Source organism: Heloderma suspectum, chromosome 2 (assembly GCF_057233095.1).
Source record: "Heloderma suspectum isolate Gila_16-S chromosome 2, 16-S_ref, whole genome shotgun sequence".
NCBI classification, from domain to species: domain Eukaryota; kingdom Metazoa; phylum Chordata; class Lepidosauria; order Squamata; family Helodermatidae; genus Heloderma; species Heloderma suspectum.
This window is the reverse complement of record NC_139459.1, coordinates 288998643-289020353: the sequence shown is the minus strand read 5'-3', so window position 1 is coordinate 289020353 and position 21711 is coordinate 288998643. Positions and strand designations below refer to the sequence as shown.

The 21711-nt window shown below is 43.1% G+C and overlaps 2 protein-coding genes across 2 annotated transcripts in view; both read left to right on the top strand.

The window, feature by feature from the left end:
• Positions 1 to 2147: 2147 nt before the first annotated feature.
• LOC146354797 (actin nucleation-promoting factor WAS-like) overlaps positions 2148 to 21711 on the top strand; it is a 104871-nt gene continuing 85307 nt past the window's right edge. Inside the window, exons 1-2 of the mRNA XM_084839827.1 lie at positions 2148 to 2530; positions 10872 to 10978. Coding sequence (XP_084695953.1) covers positions 2517 to 2530; positions 10872 to 10978 — 121 coding nt within the window. The 5' untranslated portion in view covers positions 2148 to 2516. The remainder of the gene's footprint in view (positions 2531 to 10871; positions 10979 to 21711) is intronic.
• Positions 6166 to 8020, top strand: TREX1 (three prime repair exonuclease 1). The gene has a single exon (XM_084839828.1). The coding sequence runs from the start codon at positions 6166 to 6168 to the stop codon at positions 7153 to 7155; it is 990 nt and encodes a 329-aa protein (XP_084695954.1). The 3' UTR covers positions 7156 to 8020.

Genomic DNA, 21711 nt, shown 5'->3' with positions numbered 1-21711 from the left:
AAGGTATGATTGCAAATTCCATGGATCAGCATTTTCACCCTGTATGACTATATTTTATGCATCTTTAGAGCCTTACTAAGGGAAGCATGAGAGGGAGTCTATGCACAGCATGAGGCTTTGGGGTCTTAACATTAGTGCCTCCCGCTCCACATGTGCCCTAGCATAAGCAACTGTTTTAAAATCAATAGCAGAATGGAGAGAGTGGAATTCAGTTGTATGAGTGACATTCTAATGTATTTAAAAATTGCTGCTGCTCATTCCATTCCAGTAGCTTAGTTACTATGGAAGACCCCCTCTGCCTCTCTCCAGAAATGGAAGGTTGTAGTTCTGCAGTAATCCACCTTATGCCTCTGAATGTGTACACCGTTCTGCTAGAAGTACTATGCCCCAACACGCCTGGACCTCCTTCACGTAAATCTCTTCACCAACAATTCAGCCACATATTTCTTCAGCTTCTCATACTTCCTGAGGGACTAAGATTTCTGCCTTTTTTACTTACACACACACACACACACACACACACACTTACTTTCATGTCTGGCTGTAAGCAGGATCTTACATGTGTATTTTAATTACAGCTGGGTGTACGTTGCTTGTAGTGAAATCAGTTTTATTGGTGTTTAAAATATTTTGCTTGCAAATAACTTTGTAGTGAATAGGTACTTGTTTGGCTGTTACAGTGTCTGTGTTACTTCTGATTTTCCCAGCAATAGTTCTAAAACTCAAGGGAGAGACCAAACACACTCCGGCCGGATGTGAGCACATAACACATATGGCTTCAATATAGAGCAGCCTTCCCCAATGTGGTGCCCTCCAGATATTTTGGACTGCAACTCCCAGCATCCCTGACAGTGCTGGCTGGGACTGATGGGAGTTGTAGTCCAAAACATCTGGTGAATGCCAGGTTGGGTAAGGCTTATATAGAGAAATATCTGCATATATATGCCTTATGCTTTCTTTGAAATCAGTGGGTCAAAATGCTTAATTTTTAGCAGGCTGCTGCAAGAAAGGTGCAGTGGGAAAGGCAACAAGTATCTGGATTGCAAAGAAGTCTTCAACAAGCTGGGGAAAATAGAGTTTACTGAATTGAAATACCTCCACTTACTACTTAGCACTTTGCTGGTTAGATACTTATACCAAAAAGCAGGCAGGGGATGGGAAGACAAATAGTAATACTGTAAAACTAATACAGTAAAACTGCAGACTTCACGGCCACTACATCTGGTCAAACTTTTGGAAAGACCAACTTTTCTCTTTTTCCACCGCCTACTTTTTGTACCATCTAGCTTGATGAAGAGTTCTGGAGAACTCAAAAGCTTGCACATTTTTGTGGAATTTTTGGTTGGTCCTAATAAAGGTATTGCCCAACTGTAGGTTTTGGATTTTTTTCTCCCAGACTAGCATGGCTGTCTTTACTTTGTTAATGTCATGTAAATGTAAGGGCAGTGTGGACAACATACTGTACATCCAGTTAAACCTACCTTGTATCTCTTCTGCATTTAACATTAGCCACAATCAACTAAAGTACTCTGCGTCATATATGAAAAAGCACACTCCCTAAGAATTGGCAAAGGAGGAAATATTCCCTTGTTTGGGGGTTGTTGCTGTTTAGAAAATTTGGACTAGTTCTACAATTGCTGCACACTTTTCTGTGTACATATGCCTGCTTTGTTACCTGTATGCAATTTTTACTTTTTATTTTTAATCAGCTTTGTGGGGTTGAGCACTACCTAGCTGCCTTTGTCTTGCAGAGTAACTCAAAAGCTTGCACCTCAAGTGAAAGGTATTGCTGGTAAAAAATAAACATAAAGCTAAATCAGCATGTTTTTCTACACACCACACCAGATTCTGCCTGGACACATTCAGCTTATGAGACTGTAGGGGCAAACTAGATGCTGCCTGCGGTTATGAGATTATGGAGTTTCCAGAAAAATTGGTCTAGTTTTAAAATTTACCTATAAACAGCTATGTAATCAATGACAGCAATTTGGATAACTCTAAAGAACTGGGCACAGCTCAGAAGATCCGGGGCCCATGCCCCGCTAAACCCTCAGCTCCAGACACCAGCCGTGAAACTATGTAATTTGAAGCTCTGCTCGGTCCTGATTTGTTTGTGGAGCGGGGCGGAACTTAGCTTTCGGTTTTGTGCGGAACTGGGGATGCTTCCCACGGCTAGACAGCAGGACCCGAATGCTTGCAAGGGATGGAAAGGCAAGGTCTCGCTGCTGCCCTTGAAGTCAGAGGCGAGGGCCCTACAAGAGGCAGGTAGGGGGTGAGCAGAACGCCCGACGGATCCTGCCCAGCAGCTGCTGCCACCGCCGCCTTTAGGACGTTTCCTTGACGTCAAGGCGAGGACGGGAAGGCGGTGGCTCGAGCAGTAGGAATGTGCGTCCACGTGCGCAGATGATGGTTCTCTGCCTCCTGCAGCGTCCGAGCCCATACATTCGGGACACCTGGAGCAGAGCGCCTTGCACTCGCCCTTTTGGAGCCAGTCCTCCTACCGAGTGCCGCCCTTAATGGGGAAGGACAGGTAAGCCTATATCTCAGGCCTTGGCATTGATGGCCCTCCAGCTGTTTTGGCCTACAACTCCCAAGATCCCTCACCATTGACTATGCTGGCTAGGGCTGATGGGAGTTGTAAGTCCCCCCCCCCCCAATCCTGGAGGGCTACATGATGCCCACCTCTGCTATATCTAGACTGGTACATTAGTGTGGTAAAATCCTGCCTATCCATGGTGGGATGACAAAGGTGTCCCTTAGGCAAACATACCCTGAGGCCTGTGTGTTTCAAAGTTTCAGAGTCTACACAGCACTGGTTAGGCCACATCCGGAGTACTGTGTCCAGATCTGGGCACCACATTTTAAGAAGGATGCAGACAAACTGGAGAGGGTTCAGAGGAGGGCAACAAAGATGATCAGGGGACTGGAAACCAAGCGCTATGAGGAGAGACTGAAAGAACTGGGCATGTTTAGCCCTGAGAAGAGAAGACTGAGGGGAGATAGGATAGCGCTCTTCAAGTCCTTGAAAGGTGGTCACAGAGAGGAAGGTCAGGATCTCTTCTTCATCATCCCAGAGTGCAGGACATGGAATAATGGGCTCAAGTTACAGGAAGCCCGATTCCGGCTGAACATCAGGAAAAACTTCCTGACTGTTAGAACAATATGACAGTGGAACCAGTTAGCTAGGGAGGTGGTGGGCTCTCCCACACTGGAGGCATCCAAGATGAGGCTGGACAGCAACCTGTCCGGGATGTTCTGACTTGGATACCTGCATTGAGCAGGGGGTTGGACTCGATGGCCTTGTAGGTCCCTTCCAACCCTACTATTCTATGATTCTATGAAAGTTGCTGGATTGCATATTATACAATCAGACACTCGGCTTTATAAACAAACTTCTAAATTTTATTTAAACAAGAGGCTTCTCTATAGAGCTCTCTCAGACTATTGCCTCTCTCTTCTCAAGCCAGAAGCAGTGGGTGTTGCCCTTAACTACTTCCTGGTTCCTTCCAGGAAGCCCAACCCATTCAGGCTGAACTCAGTAGTTTTTCCATATTGTTACACTGTGGGAGGTGCCTTTCTGTGAAGCAGTCCGATGGGGTTATCAAAAGGGTAGCAAGTGGTTATTTTATTTTATTTTTACTGCCAGAAATGGGGAGAGGTGCTTGTTGGATTTTCTGCCTCAGGTGCCAAAATAACTTGCCCGGCTTTGGCAGGGCACTATTTACCTTGACTTGGGTGGGTGAGGGGCAACATTTGCTGCTCCACCTCAGACAGAAAAATACCTTGGGCCAGACTTGTGTGGGAAAGATTTATGCATTTAGCTGAAACCATGTGGTTGTGACATTCAGACACAGGTCCCTGCTGGGCCCACATTATGGAAAACTTGATCATAAACGCATGTCTTAATCTGAGAGCTCATCCGAAGTTAGTGTGATCATTTCTATGGGTTTGGAGAAGTGTCTTTTCTGCTACCTCCCAAGTGTGAAATGGTAAGTATGTTGCTGCTAGCACTTCCCAGTCATAGTAGTCTTCAGAAAATGTCTAATCTTCCTGCATTGAACGGGTGTCAAAACATATCAAGAGATGCTGGAGAAATATGCCACTCCACTGAAGATCAGGCTTCACTGCTGCTATGTGTACATCCCATGAGCTACGTGGGTGTATTTATCTCACAATAGAAATGCGATTTCCTACACAGAAGGAAGTGATAAGTCCTGTAGGAAATTTGTTGTGGCCAATAGCGGTGAGATAGGTAGAGATAGGAACAATTTTGCATGTTGGACACTACATATGCACACCAAGAGCTATGTGGGTAAAGAGAGATTGGGTTATCTTCCCACACTCAAAAGACAGTCACCATTTTTTCCTGGCAAAGGTTTTGTTTTTTACAGTGGCAATATTCAATGGTTGGGACTTTGCCCCTTATTGTTTCCATGTTTGGAAAGGCTGCACTTCCTGAACTTGTTTGCCATGCAGCTGGTAAAGGACTAGGCTCTGTCAGGAAAACAGCAGCAGTTCTTACCCTAGTGGCAGAACACCTCCTTTGGACAGAGGAGGTCCCAAGTTCAGTTCCCAGCATTTTCAGGTACTACTGAGTGGGACTCATCTTTGAACATTGGTGAGCTGCTACCACTCACTGTAGGCAATACTGAGCTAGATGGACCGATAGTTTGACTCACTCTAAAACAGCTTCTTATGTTCATGTTTTAAAAAGAGGCTGGAAAGTGGCTGGAAACTTTATTTAAAATGAGGTCAGATGGATGGCACTGGCAGTGGCAAGCATCTCCAAAGCTTACCCATAGCTGTGTGCATCAGGCTGGTTCATAATTATATTGGTTATTTTTATTTTCAGTCATATTCTCAGCCTGGTTTATAAGAGAGAATAAAACAATTAATGTAAATACAAACAAAATGTAATCAACAAAACCACAGAAACAGCAAGACTGAAATTGTGTCTAAAAAGCTTGGAAAAATAAAAGGCGCTTGCTTCCCATGAGGTGCACTCCTTTGGGGAAATTGCCTCATGACTGGGGTACCACCACTACAAAGACCCTCTCTGGTATCTGTCTGCCTTACTTAGAAGGTGGGGGCACCTGCAGACCACACTCCACTGAAGATCTTAATATACTGGGAGGTACATATGGAGACAGGCAGCTCTTCAAACAGATTAATAGATTAACCAAAAAGGGTAAAAGCAATAGCTCAAAGTGACTCATGATTCTTCAGTCCTTCTGTTCTGTACCGCTGTATGGGATTCCTGCTCCATGAGCTCTTGGAAGAGAGATGCACACATTCCTTTTCACACACTAGAGCACTGGAGAAGAAAGCAGCATTCAGGCTACAGTCCTATACACACACTTACCTGAGAGGAAGCTCCACTGAAGTCAAAGGTTTTTATGTCAGAGTAGACATGCACAGGAGTGTGCCGTCAGTCAGTGACACTCCTTTCTGCTATAAGCATGGGGCAGGGGGAGGCTTTTTTCTGTCAAGGGCCACACTTCTGTAGGGCCACATACTGACAGTGGGACTGGAGTCTAAAGTGGGCAGGATCGCCCCTTCTCTCTCCCCCTCTTGCTCCCCACCCTGGAGGCTGCTTGGGGAGGGTCAGGTTGCTCCTGGCAGAGGTCTGAACTGATCATATGCAGAGGGCTTGTTCCTTCCATTGTTCCATCCATTTTGGCTCCCCGCTTCCCCAGACACACACTATTTGTCCTCCCTCCCACCATCCTTCTCTCCTTATGGGCACCCTCCATCTGCCATAGGCTCCCCCCTCCCCCTAGTTTAACATGTAAACTAGTTCTGAGTCAGCTTGCATTGTTTCTGTGTGATATTTTAAAGTACAAAAGTATCTGGTGGCATGTTAAATATTGAAGGTACCACAAGGCTTTGTTTTTGTTGCTTGGCTACATGCACTGTGAAAATGCTAGGGAAAGCATATCAATTTGCCAAAAGAGATATTTTGTATATGTTTTAGTGGCACTTATCAGCCAGTTTAAAGCTGACATACATTTGTGCTTTATTTTAAAGTATTTTTACCACTTTGAGAACTTATTTTGATTGAAATTAGAGGTAATCATGGAAATGAAATGTGATAAGGCCTATCCATTGCATTGTCAGTCTCGTGTTTTTCCTTGGTTTTCACTGTTCTTTCTCCTAGGCCTCAAAATGTGTGCCGCATTTGAGCCTCCCTCCAGACCAATTGAGACATTTGTTTTTATGGACCTAGAAGCAACAGGTTTACCACCCTCACGGCCTAAAATCGCAGAAGTATGCCTCTTTGCGGTGACTCGACATGCCTTAGAGAATCCTCAATCCAGCCATTCTTTTCCTCAGCCAATTCCTCTCTTCCCTCGTTTAGTAGATAAGCTCTGTGTCTGTATTAATCCAGACAAGCCATTCACCCCAACAGCAAGTTCCATTACAGGACTGACTAATGAAGTGTATACCAGGAACAAAAAGCAAAGCTTTAACTTACACATTTTGCACATGATTACAGCTTTTTTCAGTCGGCAGCACCCACCAGTCTGTTTGGTAGCACACAACGGCTGCAGATATGATTTTCCTCTACTGAAAGCTGAATTGGCTACACTGGGTTTTCCAGCCCTTGATGAAATCTATTGTGCGGATACTATTAAAGCCATGAAAGCCCTGGATAAGGAGAACAACCAGCTTCACCAGTTTATTTACCAGCCTAGCCCATTTGGCAGCAAGAAAAAATATGGTCTTCGTGACTTATATTTTAAATTCTACCAAGTATATCCCCTGAACAGTCACAGTGCAGAAGGAGATGTCACTACACTAATATGCATCTTTCAGCAATGTGCCAGAGAACTTATGTGCTGGATGGATTCAAATGCAAGGCCTTTTAATACCGTTAGAGCCATGTACAAGGAACCAGAGAGGTATACTTCCTCTTCCAAAACACCTGAGAACATTCAATCAGTACATCCCAGTTACTTACAGATGCAGTCACAGCGAAGGGTAGCAACAAGCTGTTCACTCAATCCTTGTGATGTTGAACCAATAGGTAATGAGTACAGCCCACCCAACAATAGATCTTCTGATATTCCTGATGAAATTAAGAATATGTTGCTTCTGTTCCTTGGGTTAATAATAATCACATGGATTGCACTCAGAAGTGCTGTATATTCTTAGATTATACACTGGATTTTGTATACAGCAAGTCAAAGTTGTCAAATCATGTTTCCAGCTTTCTTATATCGATCCTCCCTTCAAAATATTGAGTTTGTCTGATTTTAGCTATGTTGAATATATTTGTTCTAATTGCTGTGATGATTCTTCTAGCTATTGCTATTTGATTGGCATTTTAAGAATTATGATTCAAGTCTGCAGCCAGGAGTGGGTGGGTGGGGGCTGCTCCCCCAATTTTCTATGCCCCCCTAATGTTTGTTTTTTTACGAACAAACCATTAAAAACACCTTACAATTTTGTCTTTAAAAGGCCTGCAAACCAGATGAACTGCCCTCCTACTTTCCCCCAAAAAAACTTTTAGGCTGGCTGTGGGCCTGTTACGATTTTTGTTTTATTTGTATAAACCATGCTGCATACAAATGTAGAAAGGTAGAGTATAAAATAATGCAAGAGGTGTAGGGGTCAGAGTTACACTGGCATTTGTGTGAAGCAGCCAATGCTTCACCAGAGAAAGACCTAAGATACTAGAAGGAATTTAGTATCTTATTGTATTGGGTGGGGTGCTATCAACATTCTGGTATTCATTTCTATAGTTGCATTGGCAGAGGATTATATCCTTGATGTATTATTGCATGGTAATCTGATGGTATCCCAGGCTGCTGAGGAAATGGCGCATGTGTCAGAGTACTCATTGGAGTTAGGCTCACAACAGCTATAAGAGTGCATCAAGGAACCAGTTAAAATATGATGGAAGGTTAAGAGTTCTACCTTTAAAGGTGGCTTCAACATAGTTTTAAATACATAATCTTTCCTTTTCCTTTCTTCGAATATATTTTTATTGTAATGCATCAATAAAGAAAACTTAACAAATACAACAAAAGAGTACAGTATGTCATCATTTCTAGACTTAGGTTTGTTCTCAATAAATTAAGCTTTGCTTAATTTAATTTAATCTAAAGTAAATCAGCACCTCCCTTCCCTAAGCCACACAGAGACACCTATGATAGCACATCTCTCCAAAATGACTTCTGGATTACTGGTAGCCTGAAATGTCTTTTCCCCTTGTGACAGAATATGACAGAAATGGACACCTAATTTCAATAAGGTTGTTTAGTAATGCCTCTGACCCATTTGCTCTGATGTGTCAATTTCTCAGAGAGTGCTATTTGCCAGATACGGTGGCCATGTGCCCTCTTTTACAGAGGACATTCCTCTGTTTGAAGGGCTGCCAGAGACTGTCCATTATTCGAAGTTGCCCTTTATTTGAAGGGCTGTCTAATCCAAGCCCAATTTAAAGATAAAGAACCATCAGAAGACAGAGCTGGGCCTTGAAGTTGCCCATCAAGAGCACCTAGACAGCAGACCTAGCAAGGTACCCAGGCCACCTGGCCACAGTCTTGCACACTATGGTGAGATGTATGGTATTTCTATTTAAATCATAATAATTATTTGCAGACATGCAAATTTAATACAAATCAGTGTCCTCTTTTGTTTGTTCATTTGACGTAGTTTTATGCCGCTCCTCAGCTAAAAAGGCTCCCAGAGTGGATTACAGTATAACGAACTAAACAAGACAGCCCCTGCACACAGGATTACAATGTTGTTGTTTTAAAAACCCATGACACACAAGGAAAAAGGAATGGGGAGGGAAGAGGGAAAAGTAACTTTAGCAGGGTTGGTGGGATGGCCCTATTCGCCCTCTCATCTCTGCCTGCTGGAATGCCCTCGTTTGACTTCTTTGTTGGTGATACATTTTCTTTCTTTTGGCAATTCATAACTGATCACCCTAATCCTGGCACACCAAGAGTAAAATGAGATCCTCATAGAATCCCCATATATAGGCAGTAGTGCCAATGAAGGATTTGGTAACACCTGTTGTTGAGTCATATCTGATAATTCCTCAAATACATTCAACCAGAATTCTTGAACAAAGGCACATCCCCACTACATATGGATATGCAAGTCAAAATTATCTTTCTAAACAATCCTTTGCTCCCTCTTTCACAAAGTATTTTTTCACATGATTTATGTTTTGCAACTGAACAGGCAGCAACTTCACTTTAGAGTTATCTCTACTACATTCCTGAGGTGGAGAGTGAAGGAGTTTGTCCTCCCCTTCATACAATAAGATCTTTTCACTGCTAAGAGTTAAACAAGAACATCATACATGTTTTCTATTCTTCCGGCTTAACAAATTGTACGGTATTGAAAAGTGGTTATTTTTCACTATGGTATCTACCATGTGCATAGAGAGGGGTGCTAAACCTCAGGCCCATCTGGGAGCCAAATCTGGGTCTCGGGGTATCCCAGGTGGCTATGCTCCCTTCCCCACATCCCCAGGTGGTTCCCACTTTGCTTCAACAACTACCTATTGTTTGGTGATTTCCTGGCTTTTGTGTAGTTTCCCCCCATTCTGAAAGGTTGGAATGCCTCCCCTAAGGCTCAGTTACTGACAGTAAGAGCTTTAAGTTAAAATGTGCTGGTATTTTGGCCCCACCCCTTTTGTCTTTGGCCCCACCAACCACTGGAACATGGCCCCCAAGAGATCCTCTGAAACTGAATTTGGCCCCTCAGGCTGAAAGAGATTCTATACCCGTGGCAGAGAGCAATCGCTGAACTGGGTCACAGTGGACTACTGTTAAACATTTATTTTTTGCATGTATTTATTTTGCAGCTTTGACTACATTGCATCATTGGTTCTGGGTTTCCTAGTCATGGATTAGGGGAAGGAGCTATGGGGTTCTGACTGATAGGTTTAATCAGGACTGTGGGTAAAGATGCTAATGGCACATTAATATTTTTCCATAATGGGGCCATTACATGATACAGTTAACACACCAATGTGTGGAAAAGGCACTTTACTCATCTAACGCTGGGAGTTAGACCCCATTAAGTCATTAAGGAGAGAGAGATGCATCTGACAATGGGGTACTCCAGTTTATGTTAAATAATCTGATGCCTTATCGATGACTTGTAGATTGTTTTATCTGTTGCTGCCTCACTGCACACTTCATGGAGAAGGAATATTTCTCTTAAGGAGGACAGCAGTAGCAACAGCAGAGAGTTGTGGATAGGCTTTATCATGTCACCTCAGCTTCTCTCTTGGCTGCCACATGAGCAAGAGACAAATCGACAGCTTTGTACTGAATTCAGTGATTTATTGTAAGCTGCCTTGACTGGCTCACTCACAATCCTTTCCAGCATCTGGGATCTGGAAAATGCAAAACACCTTGGAAGAGCTTGTGGGTTCCCATTCTCCGCACGCCCAGCTCAGGTTCTCTTCATGCATGTCAAGCACAAGTAACTGGTGTACAATGAGCAGGCCTGGCCACAAGATTCCTTACCAGGGGACAGAGCGTGGGGGTTCTGCCATTGTTGCACTTTGGCCTTCTATGGGGTATGGCTGCATTGCAGTGGAGGGGCTCTATGGGTGTACTAGCCCTTAAATTTTAAGGCCTAAGAAACTGTAAATGGGTGCTGGTGGCACCACATACGCCCCCCCCCCCGAAGGTCCACTGGGGAACACAGGTTTTCATACACTGCTCTTTGAAAGCAGAACCCAAAGGCTGGATTGTGCCCATATTGCAGATGACCAGCGTATTAAGTGCCTCGCGCTGCTAGACCTGGTGGATAAGGACCAGCACAGTGAAGGGAAGAGTAAACCTCATGTTAAGAAGCATTTCTTTTCAAAATGCTCTTTCATTTCCATCCTCTTTCAGATCAGCTGGTGAAGAATCATTTGGAAGTGCCCTTTGTCTCGAACTACATGGAACAACGCAACCACAGAGAAGATTAGCTTGCCAGCTGCTTCTCTGCTGCAAAACAGGTGTGAATATTGCCATAGAGATGTGTTTTTCCACTGCAACTCTTCCCCAGTCTGCTTTTCTTCCCACAGGGTTCAAGCCCCAACACTTGCCTGGAACCTTGTATGGAAAAAAAAAAAAAACAGCTGGGGGTAAGGAAGTTGCAGGGAACAAGTAGCAGATTGTGGGGGTTAGGTTAAGCACCCTGTCCCACACACTGCTTCCCTACTGCAGAAGTGCTTTTGCCTGTTAAAAGTAGCTGTCTCTTTATTATGTGCATCAGCATGTTACACAAAGTCCCACCCTTAGGGTGCCTCCCTACAAACACCTGCTGTCTACTCATGTGGGAAAAATGGGACAGAGAACTGGAGAATCAAATCCTTCCAACTCAGTGGAAGGCTAAACTCTCTTCACTTAAAGCTCAGCTCTAAATTTGAGACTACACGTCATACAACAGAAGTTGTTGAATAGGACATACTGGTCTCCTTTACAATTGTTTTAAGATATGCTAACCTCCTATAATAGCTGGCAGTGTGGTGATACAGAAGACGTTTTCACGCACATGATGTGGCAGTACCTACTTATTGTAGTTAATGGTGTCCCTAACCAGAATTTTATGCTTAGCTGAATGTAAAGGCATTTTGTTCATGGCACTCCCATAAATTGTAAGTGAGCAAGAACTCTGGAAACTCACCCCTTCTCTACCAGCCTTTTTTTCTTTTACTTTGGTTTGCTTTTCAGTTATTAGAACCATAAGAACATAAGTAGAGCCTTGCTGGATCAGACCAAGGGTCCATCCAGTCCAGCATTCTGTTCACACAGTGGCCAGCCAGCTGTCGACCAAGAACCCACAAGCAGGACATGAGTGCAACAGCACCCTCCCACCCATGTTCCCCTGCAAATGGTGTACACAGGCCCACTGCCTCTGGTACTGGAGGTAGCATACAGCCATCAGGACCAGTAGCCATTGATAGCCTTCTCTGCCAGGAATTTGTCCAATCCTCTTTTAAAGCTCTCCAAATTGCTGGCCATCACCACATCTTGTGGTGGCAAATTCCATAGTTTAACTATGCGCTGTGTAAAGAAGTACTTCCTTTTATCTGTCCTGAATCTCCCACCAGTCGGCTTCATGGGATGACTCCAGGTTCTGGTATTTTGAGAGAGAGAGAAAAACATCTCCCTATCCACATTCTCCACACCATGCATAATTGTGTACACCTCTAACATGTCTCCTTTTTTCCAGGCTAAACAATCCTAGCTGTTGTAACCTCCCTTCATAGTGAGGATGCTCCGGCCCCTGGATTGTTTTAGTTGCCCTTTTCTGCACTTTTTCCAGCTCCCCAATATCTTTTTTTAGGTCTGGTGACCTGAACTTTACACAGTATTCTAAGTGGGGTCGCACCATAGACGTGTATAAAGGCAGTATGATATTGCCAGTTTTATTTTCAATTCCTTTTCTAATTATGCCTAACATGGAGTTTGCCTTTTTTACAGCAGCTGCACACTGGGTTGACATTTTCATTGATAACAACAAACTGTGTTTGTTGTATTCAGATAAACCAAAAACGTAACTCAGTGAAATAATACTAATTAAAAAAATCTTGCTGTCTAAGGCTTCTTCACACAGAGCTTTTATCCTGCTATTGAGATTGCTCACTCATGGACATTTGTGGGTCCTTTTCATGACATCGTCAACCTCCAGGACACCTCCAGGGCACATCTAGAGGTATTTCCTGGTTTGTTGTTGTTGTTCAGTCGTTCAGTCGTGTCTGACTCTTCGTGACCCCATGGACCATAGCACGCCAGGCCTTCCTGTCCTGCGCTCTCTCCCGGAGCGTGCTCAAGTTCATATTCATTGCATCCGTGATGCTATCTAGCCATCTCATCCTCTGCCGTCCCCTTCTCCTTTTGCCTTCAGTCTTTCCCAGCATCAGGGTCTTTTCCAGGGAGTTTTCTCTTCGCCTTAGGTGGCCAAAATATTGGAGCTTCAGCTTCATTATCTGTCCTTCCAATGAGCACTCAGGGTTGATTTCCTTTAGGATGGACTGATTTGACCTCCTTGCAGTCCAGGGGACTCGTAAGAGTCTTCTCCAGCACCACAGTTCGAAAGCATCAATTCTTCGGCGCTCAGCCTTCCTTATAGTCCAGCTCTCACAGCCATACATTACTACTGGGAAAACCATAGCTTTGATTAGACGGACCTTTGTCGGCAAGGTGATGTCTCTGCTTCTTACTATGCTGTCTAGGTTGGCCATAGCTTTCCTCCCAAGGAGCAAGCGTCTTTTAATTTCATGGCTACAGTCACCGTCTGCGGTGATCTTGGAGCCCAAGAAAGTAAAATCTGTCACTGCTTCCATTTCTTCCCCTTCTATATGCCAGGAAGTGATGGGGCCAGATGCCATGATCTTCGTTTTTTTAATGTTGAGTTTCAAACCAGCTTTTAAACTCTCCTCTTTCACCCTCAACAAGAGGCTCTTTAGATCCTCTTTGCTTTCTGCCATTAGGGTGGTATCGTCTGCATATCGGAGGTTATTGATAATTCTCCCAGCAATCTTAATTCCGACCTCTGATTCATCCAACCCGGCATTTCTCATGATGTACTCTGCATATAAGTTAAATAAGCAGGGTGACAATATGCAGCCTTGTCGTACTCCTTTCCCAATTTTGAACCAATCGGTTGTTCCATGTCTGGTTCTTACTGTTGCTTCTTGACCCTCGTACAGGTTTCTCAGGAGACAGGTAAGGTGGTCTGGTACTCCCATCACTTTAAGAATTTGCCACAGTTTGTTGTGATCCACACAATCAAAGGCTTTAGCGTAGTCAATGAAGCAGAAATAGACGTTTTTCTGGAATTCTCTTGCTTTCTCCATGATGCAGCGAATGTTGGCGATTTGATCTCTAGTTCCTCTGCCTCTTCGAAACCCAGCTTGTACTTCCGGTAGTTCTCGGTTCGCATACTGCTGAAGCCTAGCTTGTAGGATTTTGAGCATCACCTTGCTGGCATGTGAAATGAGCGCAATTGTGCGGTAGTTTGAACACTCTTTGGCGTTGCCCTTCTTTGGAATTGGAATGTAAACTGACCTTTTCCAGTCTTGTGGCCACTGTTGAGTGTTCCAGATTTGTTGGCATATTGAATGCAGCACTTTAACAGCATCATCTTTTAGGATTTTAAATAGCTCAGCTGGAATACTGTCATCTCCGCTAGCTTTGTTGTTACTAATGCTTCCTAAGGCCCACTTGACTTCACTCTCTAGGATGTCCGGCTCAAGTTCAGTGACCGCACTATCATGGCTATCAGGGACATTCAGATCTTTCCTGTATAGTTCTTCTGTGTATTCTTGCCACCTCTTCTTAATCTCATCTGCTTCTGTTAGGTCCCTGCCTTCTTTGTCCTTGATCATGCCCGTCTTTGCACAAAACGTTCCCTTGAGATCTCCAATTTTCTTGAAGAGATCTCTAGTCTTTCCCATTCTGTTGTTTTCCTCGATTTCTTTGCATTGTTCATTTAAGAAGGCCTTCTTGTCTCTCCTTGCTATTCTCTGGAACTCTGCATTCAGTTGGGTATATCTTCCCCTTTCTCCCTTGCTTTTCGCTTCCCTTCTTTCCTCAGCTACTTGTAAAGCCTCATCAGGCAGCCACTTGGCTTTCTTGCATTTCTTTTTCTTTGGGATGGATTTCGTTGCTGCCTCCTGAACAATGTTACGGACCTCCGTCCATAGTTCCTCAGGCACTCTGTCTATCAGGTCTAATCCCTGAAATCTATTCCTCACCTCCACTGTATATTCATCAGGGATATGATTTCGGTCATACCTGAACGGTTTAGTGGTTTTCCCTACGTTCTTCAATTTAAGCCGAAATTTTGCAAGAAGCAGCTCATGATCTGAGCCACAGTCAGCTCCAGGTCTTGTTTTGACTGACTGTATGGAGCTTCTCCATCTTTGGCTGCAGAGGACATAATCAATCTGATTTCGATATTGACCATCTGGTGACGTCCATGTGTAGAGTCGCCTCTTGTGCTGTTGGAAAAGAGTGTTTGCTATGATCAGCATGTTCTCCTGGCAAAACTCTATTAGCTTTTGTCCTGCTTCATTTTGTACACCAAGGCCATGCCTGCCTGTTATCCCAGTGATTTCTTGACTTCCTACTTTAGCATTCCAATCCCCTATGATGAAGAGGACATCTTTTTTTGGTGTTAGTTCTAGAAGGTGTTGTAGGTCTTCATAGAACCGATCAACCTCAGCTTCTTCGGCCTCAGTGGTTGGGGCATAGACTTGAATTACCTGGTTATTCCATCTTAATTTGATACTTTAGGCTGCCTTTACATTTAAAAAAAAACCCACAGTCCTATTGTTGTGGAGCCTTTCCACATTTTCAGTGGGTTCCCAGACAGCGACCATGGGATTGCTGAGAGTGGAAGTTTTTAATTTTCAAGGTTACATAGAACTCAATGAAACGTCACCATCTCGTGGCTGTTTTAATAGCGCAATAATCCAACATATTTTAATACTTCATTATTTCAGAGAAAGGATTAATAATTTATCTGAAATAATGAAGTACACAACTCTACTGTGTTCAAAATCAGTCTCCCATTGCTACTTTTCATTACTGTTTAAAAAAGGAAAAGGAAAAAACACACATGAACAAACTGCTGAAGTTTCATTACAGACATTTGCATGTAACATGTTTGCCTCACTGGATTTCATGGACCTCTGTCAGCAGCAATTTACTGCTGGGAATGGAAAAGATAAGCTTCAGTTGCAAAGATGTTATACTGATATCTATGATAAGTGTGGTGCTATTTTTGGTTAAAAATAGGAACGACTTACAGGGCAAGGAAGGCAGGCAACAATTGGTGATTATCCATTGCGGTATCTTTTTTTTTCTTTTAGTTTTAGGGGGTGCTGTCCATATTGATCTGTTGTATTGTGGATAAACATAACAAGAAAAATAACATCCTCTATTGAATGTAAATAATTATACTTAGATTCAGGTCTTCCTCCAACTGAATAGTTTTTAATTTTAAACATTTCAACATCCCCTTCATGGATCACTGCCTTGTTGTGGCGAAGGGGCTTGCGTAACTCAATGAAGCCATAAGCTATGCCGTGAAGGGCCACCCAAGACGGACAGGTCATGGCAGAGAGTTCTGACAAAATGTGGTCCACTGGAGAAGGAAATGGCAACCCACTCCAGTATTCTTGCCAAGAAAACCCCATGGAATGTATCACAAGGCTAAACGAGATGACGCCGGAAGATGAGCCCCTCAGGTCGGAAGGTGTCCAATATGCTACTGGGGAAGAGCAGAGGGTATTTCCAAGTAGCGCCAGAAAGAGTGAAGCGGCTGGGCCAAAGCCGAAAGGACACTCAGCTGTGGATGTGTCTGGTGGTGAAAAGAAAATCCGATGCTGTAAAGAACAATATTGTTTAGGAACCTGGAATGTCAGATCAATGAATCAAGGTAAGCTGGAGGTGGTCAAACATGAGATGGCAAGATTGAACATCGACATCTTGGGAATCAGCTAACTAAAATGGACAGGCATGGGCGAATTTAATTCAGGTGACTATCATATCTACTATTGTGGGCAAGAATCCCTTAGAAGAAATGGAGTAGCACTCATAGTCAACAAAAGGGTGGGAAAAGCAGTACTGGGGTACAATCTTAAAAATGATAGAATGATCTCAGTACGAATCCAAGGCAAACCATTCAACATCACAGTAATTCAAGTCTATGCCCCAACCACTGAGGCCGAAGAAGCTGAGGTTGATCGGTTCTATGAAGACCTACAACACCTTCTAGAACTAACACCAAAAAAAGATGTCCTCTTCATTATAGGGGATTGGAATGCTAAAGTAGGAAGTCAAGAAATCACCGGGATAACAGGCAGGCATGGCCTTGGTGTACAAAATGAAGCAGGACAAAAGCTAATAGAGTTTTGCCAAGAGAACATGCTGATCATAGCAAACACTCTTTTCCAACAGCACAAGAGGCGACTCTACACATGGACATCACCAGATGGTCAATATCGAAATCAGATTGATTATGTCCTTTGCAGCCAAAGATGGAGAAGCTCCATACAGTCAGTCAAAACAAGACCTGGAGCTGACTGTGGCTCAGATCATGAGCTGCTTCTTGCAAAATTTCGGCTTAAATTGAAGAACGTCGGGAAAACCACTAAACCGTTCAGGTATGACCTAAATCATATCCCTGATGAATATACAGTGGAGGTGAGGAATAGATTTCAGGGATTAGACCTGATAGACAGAGTGCCTGAGGAACTATGGACGGAGGTCCGTAACATTGTTCAGGAGGCAGCAACGAAATCCATCCCAAAGAAAAAGAAATGCAAGAAAGCAAAGTGGCTGTCTGATGAGGCTTTACAAGTAGCTCACGAAAGAAGGGAAGCAAAAAGCAAGGGAGAAAGGGGAAGATATACCCAACTGAATGCAGAGTTCCAGAGAATAGCAAGGAGAGACAAGAAGGCCTTCTTAAATGAACAATGCAAAGAAATCGAGGAAAACAACAGAATGGGAAAGACTAGAGATCTCTTCAAGAAAATTGGAGATCTCAAGGGAATGTTTTGTGCAAAGACGGGCATGATAAAGGACAAAGAAGGCAGGGACCTAACGGAAGCAGATGAGATTAAGAAGAGGTGGCAAGAATACACAGAAGAACTATACAGGAAAGATCTGAATGTCCCTGATAGCCATGATAGTGCGGTCACTGAACTTGAGCCGGACATCCTAGAGAGTGAAGTCAAGTGGGCCTTAGGAAGCATTAGTAACAACAAAGCTAGCGGAGATGACAGTATTCCAGCCGAGCTATTTAAAATCCTAAAAGATGATGCTGTTAAAGTGCTGCATTCAATATGCCAACAAATCTGGAACACTCAACAGTGGCCACAAGACTGGAAAAGGTCAGTTTACATTCCAATTCCAAAGAAGGGCAACGCCAAAGAGTGTTCAAACTACCGCACAATTGCGCTCATTTCACATGCCAGCAAGGTGATGCTCAAAATCCTACAAGCTAGGCTTCAGCAGTATGCGAACCGAGAACTACCGGAAGTACAAGCTGGGTTTCGAAGAGGCAGAGGAACTAGAGATCAAATCGCCAACATTCGCTGGATCATGGAGAAAGCAAGAGAATTCCAGAAAAACGTCTATTTCTGCTTCATTGACTACGCTAAAGCCTTTGATTGTGTGGATCACAACAAACTGTGGCAAATTCTTAAAGTGATGGGAGTACCAGACCACCTTACCTGTCTCCTGAGAAACCTGTACAAGGGTCAAGAAGCAACAGTAAGAACCAGACATGGAACAACCGATTGGTTCAAAATTGGGAAAGGAGTACGACAAGGCTGCATATTGTCACCCTGCTTATTTAACTTATATGCAGAGTACATCATGAGAAATGCCGGGTTGGATGAATCAGAGGTCGGAATTAAGATTGCTGGGAGAATTATCAACAACCTCCGATATGCAGACGATACCACCCTAATGGCAGAAAGCGAAGAGGATCTAAAGAGCCTCTTGTTGAGGGTGAAAGAGGAGAGTGCAAAAGCTGGTTTGAAACTCAACATTAAAAAAACGAAGATCATGGCATCTGGCCCCATCACTTCCTGGCATATAGAAGGGGAAGAAATGGAAGCAGTGACAGATTTTACTTTCTTGGGTTCCAAGATCACCGCAGACGGTGACTGTAGCCATGAAATTAAAAGACGCTTGCTCCTTGGGAGGAAAGCTATGGCAAACCTAGACAGCATAGTAAGAAGCAGAGACATCACCTTGCCGACAAAGGTCCGTCTAATCAAAGCTATGGTTTTCCCAGTAGTAATGTATGGCTGTGAGAGCTGGACTATAAGGAAGGCTGAGCGCCGAAGAATTGATGCTTTCGAACTGTGGTGCTGGAGAAGACTCTTACGAGTGCCCTGGACTGCAAGGAGGTCAAATCAGTCCATCCTAAAGGAAATCAACCCTGAGTGCTCATTGGAAGGACAGATAATGAAGCTGAAGCTCCAATATTTTGGCCACCTAATGCGAAGAGAAAACTCCCTGGAAAAGACCCTGATGCTGGGAAAGACTGAAGGCAAAAGGAGGAGGGGACGGCAGAGGATGAGATGGCTAGACAGCATCACTGATGCAATGAATATGGACTTGAGCACGCTCCGGGAGAGAGCGCAGGACAGGAAGGCCTGGCGTGCTATGGTCCATGGGGTCACGAAGAGTCGGACACGACTGAACGACTGAACAACAACAACAATTTCAATTTAGTGTAAATAAAAATAACACGTAGTGCAAAAGTTATAATCTCTAAACAATAAAACTGAAAGTTATTTCAGCAACAACTTACAGCCTGATGGGTATAAAAATGGTCCTTTTTCAGCTTTATAAATAGTTGTATTCCAGTGAATATCAGCTTCAGTAGAAAGCTTCAATAAAAATTAATTTCAGATAGATTTTTTGCGGGTAATGCTACATAGCTATACATCGTCTCTATTTTATTTAGCTAGTATGTTTGTCTTACATGTCGAATGGATAAAAGTAAACATCATACAGATTTAACAGCTTCTCTTTTTATAGTTATTGAGCATCCAAGGAAATAATTTGTCTTATACAAGTGTGTTCTGTATCTGGCTAAGCCTCAAGTAAAAATGACTAATAGCTACCTATACTGCCTACTCTGCAGTTACAGAATCTAAAGCTGTGTAGGAAATCTGCCATGTTCACAGTTTATAACATGAGAGAAAATATACCTGCAAACAGAACAAGTAACGTTTACTTCATTTTTGTTTCCAGCAAAGACCCAAACTCTTTATAAAATTATCTTTACTATTCTGTCCATTCCTTCTCACTAAGAAACTAAATTTACTACATTTTTGGAGATGCGCTAAAGCCTGAAATTTATGTGCTGTTCCGTTTGCAGTCATATTAACAGAAAAACATAGCAGGCTTCTTTGATGACACCCGCTGCATTCAAGATGCACTGTCCTAAGGTACAGAGTATTGCTTTCCCACTCTAAACCAGGGAAATCCAATGTACATGCAGAGCAAAAACTATTCCCTGGGCATTCTTTAACTGCCAATCGTTTTAGCCCAGTTCTGCACAACATTTTAGCATGCAGGAAAATAGAACCATTCCAAATACCTATCAAACATAACATAATTGCATGCAAAGTATTATGAGGCAGCTATAAATAGATCATCTTGAAAGGAAGGAAGAAGCAGAGCCTTCCAGAGGGATCATCTTTTTTCATGTGTGTGTTCTTACAGTAAAAAAAACAAAGAACAAAACAAAACAAGAGCGGAAGGCACTAATATATAACAAAACAGAAGAGAAAAGAAGTTCTCAGGTGCCCAAATGAAATATTTTATTCTGCCTGACACATTTCGGAAGAAATGTCCTTCCTCAGGGGCTTTCTTTAGATATATCAAAAATAACCCTTGCTATGTATCTTTTATTTTGAAATGCATCTTCTATCTTGAAACATGTTGGGCAGAATAAAATATTTCGTTTAGGCACCCGAGAACTTCTTCTCTCTTCTGTTTTGCTTTTTATACAAGGCAGTCCTAGGCATGTCTACTCAGGGGCAAGTCCCACTGAGTTCTAGTTATAGGTATTTTAGTGTCAGAGGACCAGTTCAATGCTGTTCATGAGCCTTTCTACATGATTGAGCAATTTCAACTCCTGTTTCTCTCATTTTCAATTAGAAGACAAGTACTAGAGACATGCAACCATGAATAGGATAGTTATGAACAAAAACTTTGCGCGGCGTTAAATACACAGATTTCTTAAGTTGCTAGTAGTGTACCTCTTAAATATCAATATAGTGACAATATGTGGATCAGAGCAAACCTAAGTGTTTCAGAAAGAACTAGTTGCTCTTAGTCTTAGCTTATGAAGAAACAAATGCTTTCTAGTATTAAATTGGCTTAGCATAGCTCATGGGTAATTTTTTTAAATGCCAAAGTGGAAGCTTTTTAGTAACAATCAAGAACTCATTTACAGTACACGTTGACCTCATTTATAGCAAGGCTGAGCAGAAAGGAGATCTCCAGATATTTTGGCCTACAACTCCTAGCATTCCTGAGCATTGCCCATGCTGGCAGGGGCTTATGGGAGTTACAGTCCAAAGCATCTGGAGATCTACCTTCTTCCCACCCCTGTTTACAGTGAATGCGGGAAGGGCCATAGCCCAGGCGGACAACATCATTTGCAAGTTCAGTCCCTAGCAATTCTAGTAGAAAGACAGCAAAATATATCCTTCTAAAGACTTATGGTGGGACCCTCTGCTAGTCAGAGTAGATAGCACTGATTATAGTACAAATTACCAGTTCAGTGGTTACAAGATCAGTGCAAATTATGTACTTCCATTACAGTTGGCATGCAACATTTTGCACTTTTCCTAGGAATCCTAATATAAGGGAACGTATGGGCAGCTTTTCCCTGTCCTATGCCTAATTTGTATTAAGAACATAAGAACAGCCATGCTTTTGTCCCAACGTGCATCACTTTAAACTTGCTTACAATGAGCCACATTTGCCATTTGGATGACTGTTCTCCCAGTTTGCAGAGATCCTTTTAGACTCCTCACAATCCCTTTTTGTTTTATCCACCCTAAATAGTTTGGTGTCATCAGCAAACTTGGCAACGTCATTGTTGTTCAGTCATTAAGTCATGTCCGACTCTTCGTGACCCCATGGACCATAGCACGCCAGGCCTTCCTGTCCTCCGCTCTCTCCCGGAGCGTGCTCAAGTTCA

Excerpts from the sequence above, each read along its gene's own strand:
- TREX1 (XM_084839828.1), top strand. The coding sequence starts at position 6,166 with ATGTGTGCCGCATTTGAGCCTCCCTCCAGACCAATTGAGACATTTGTT.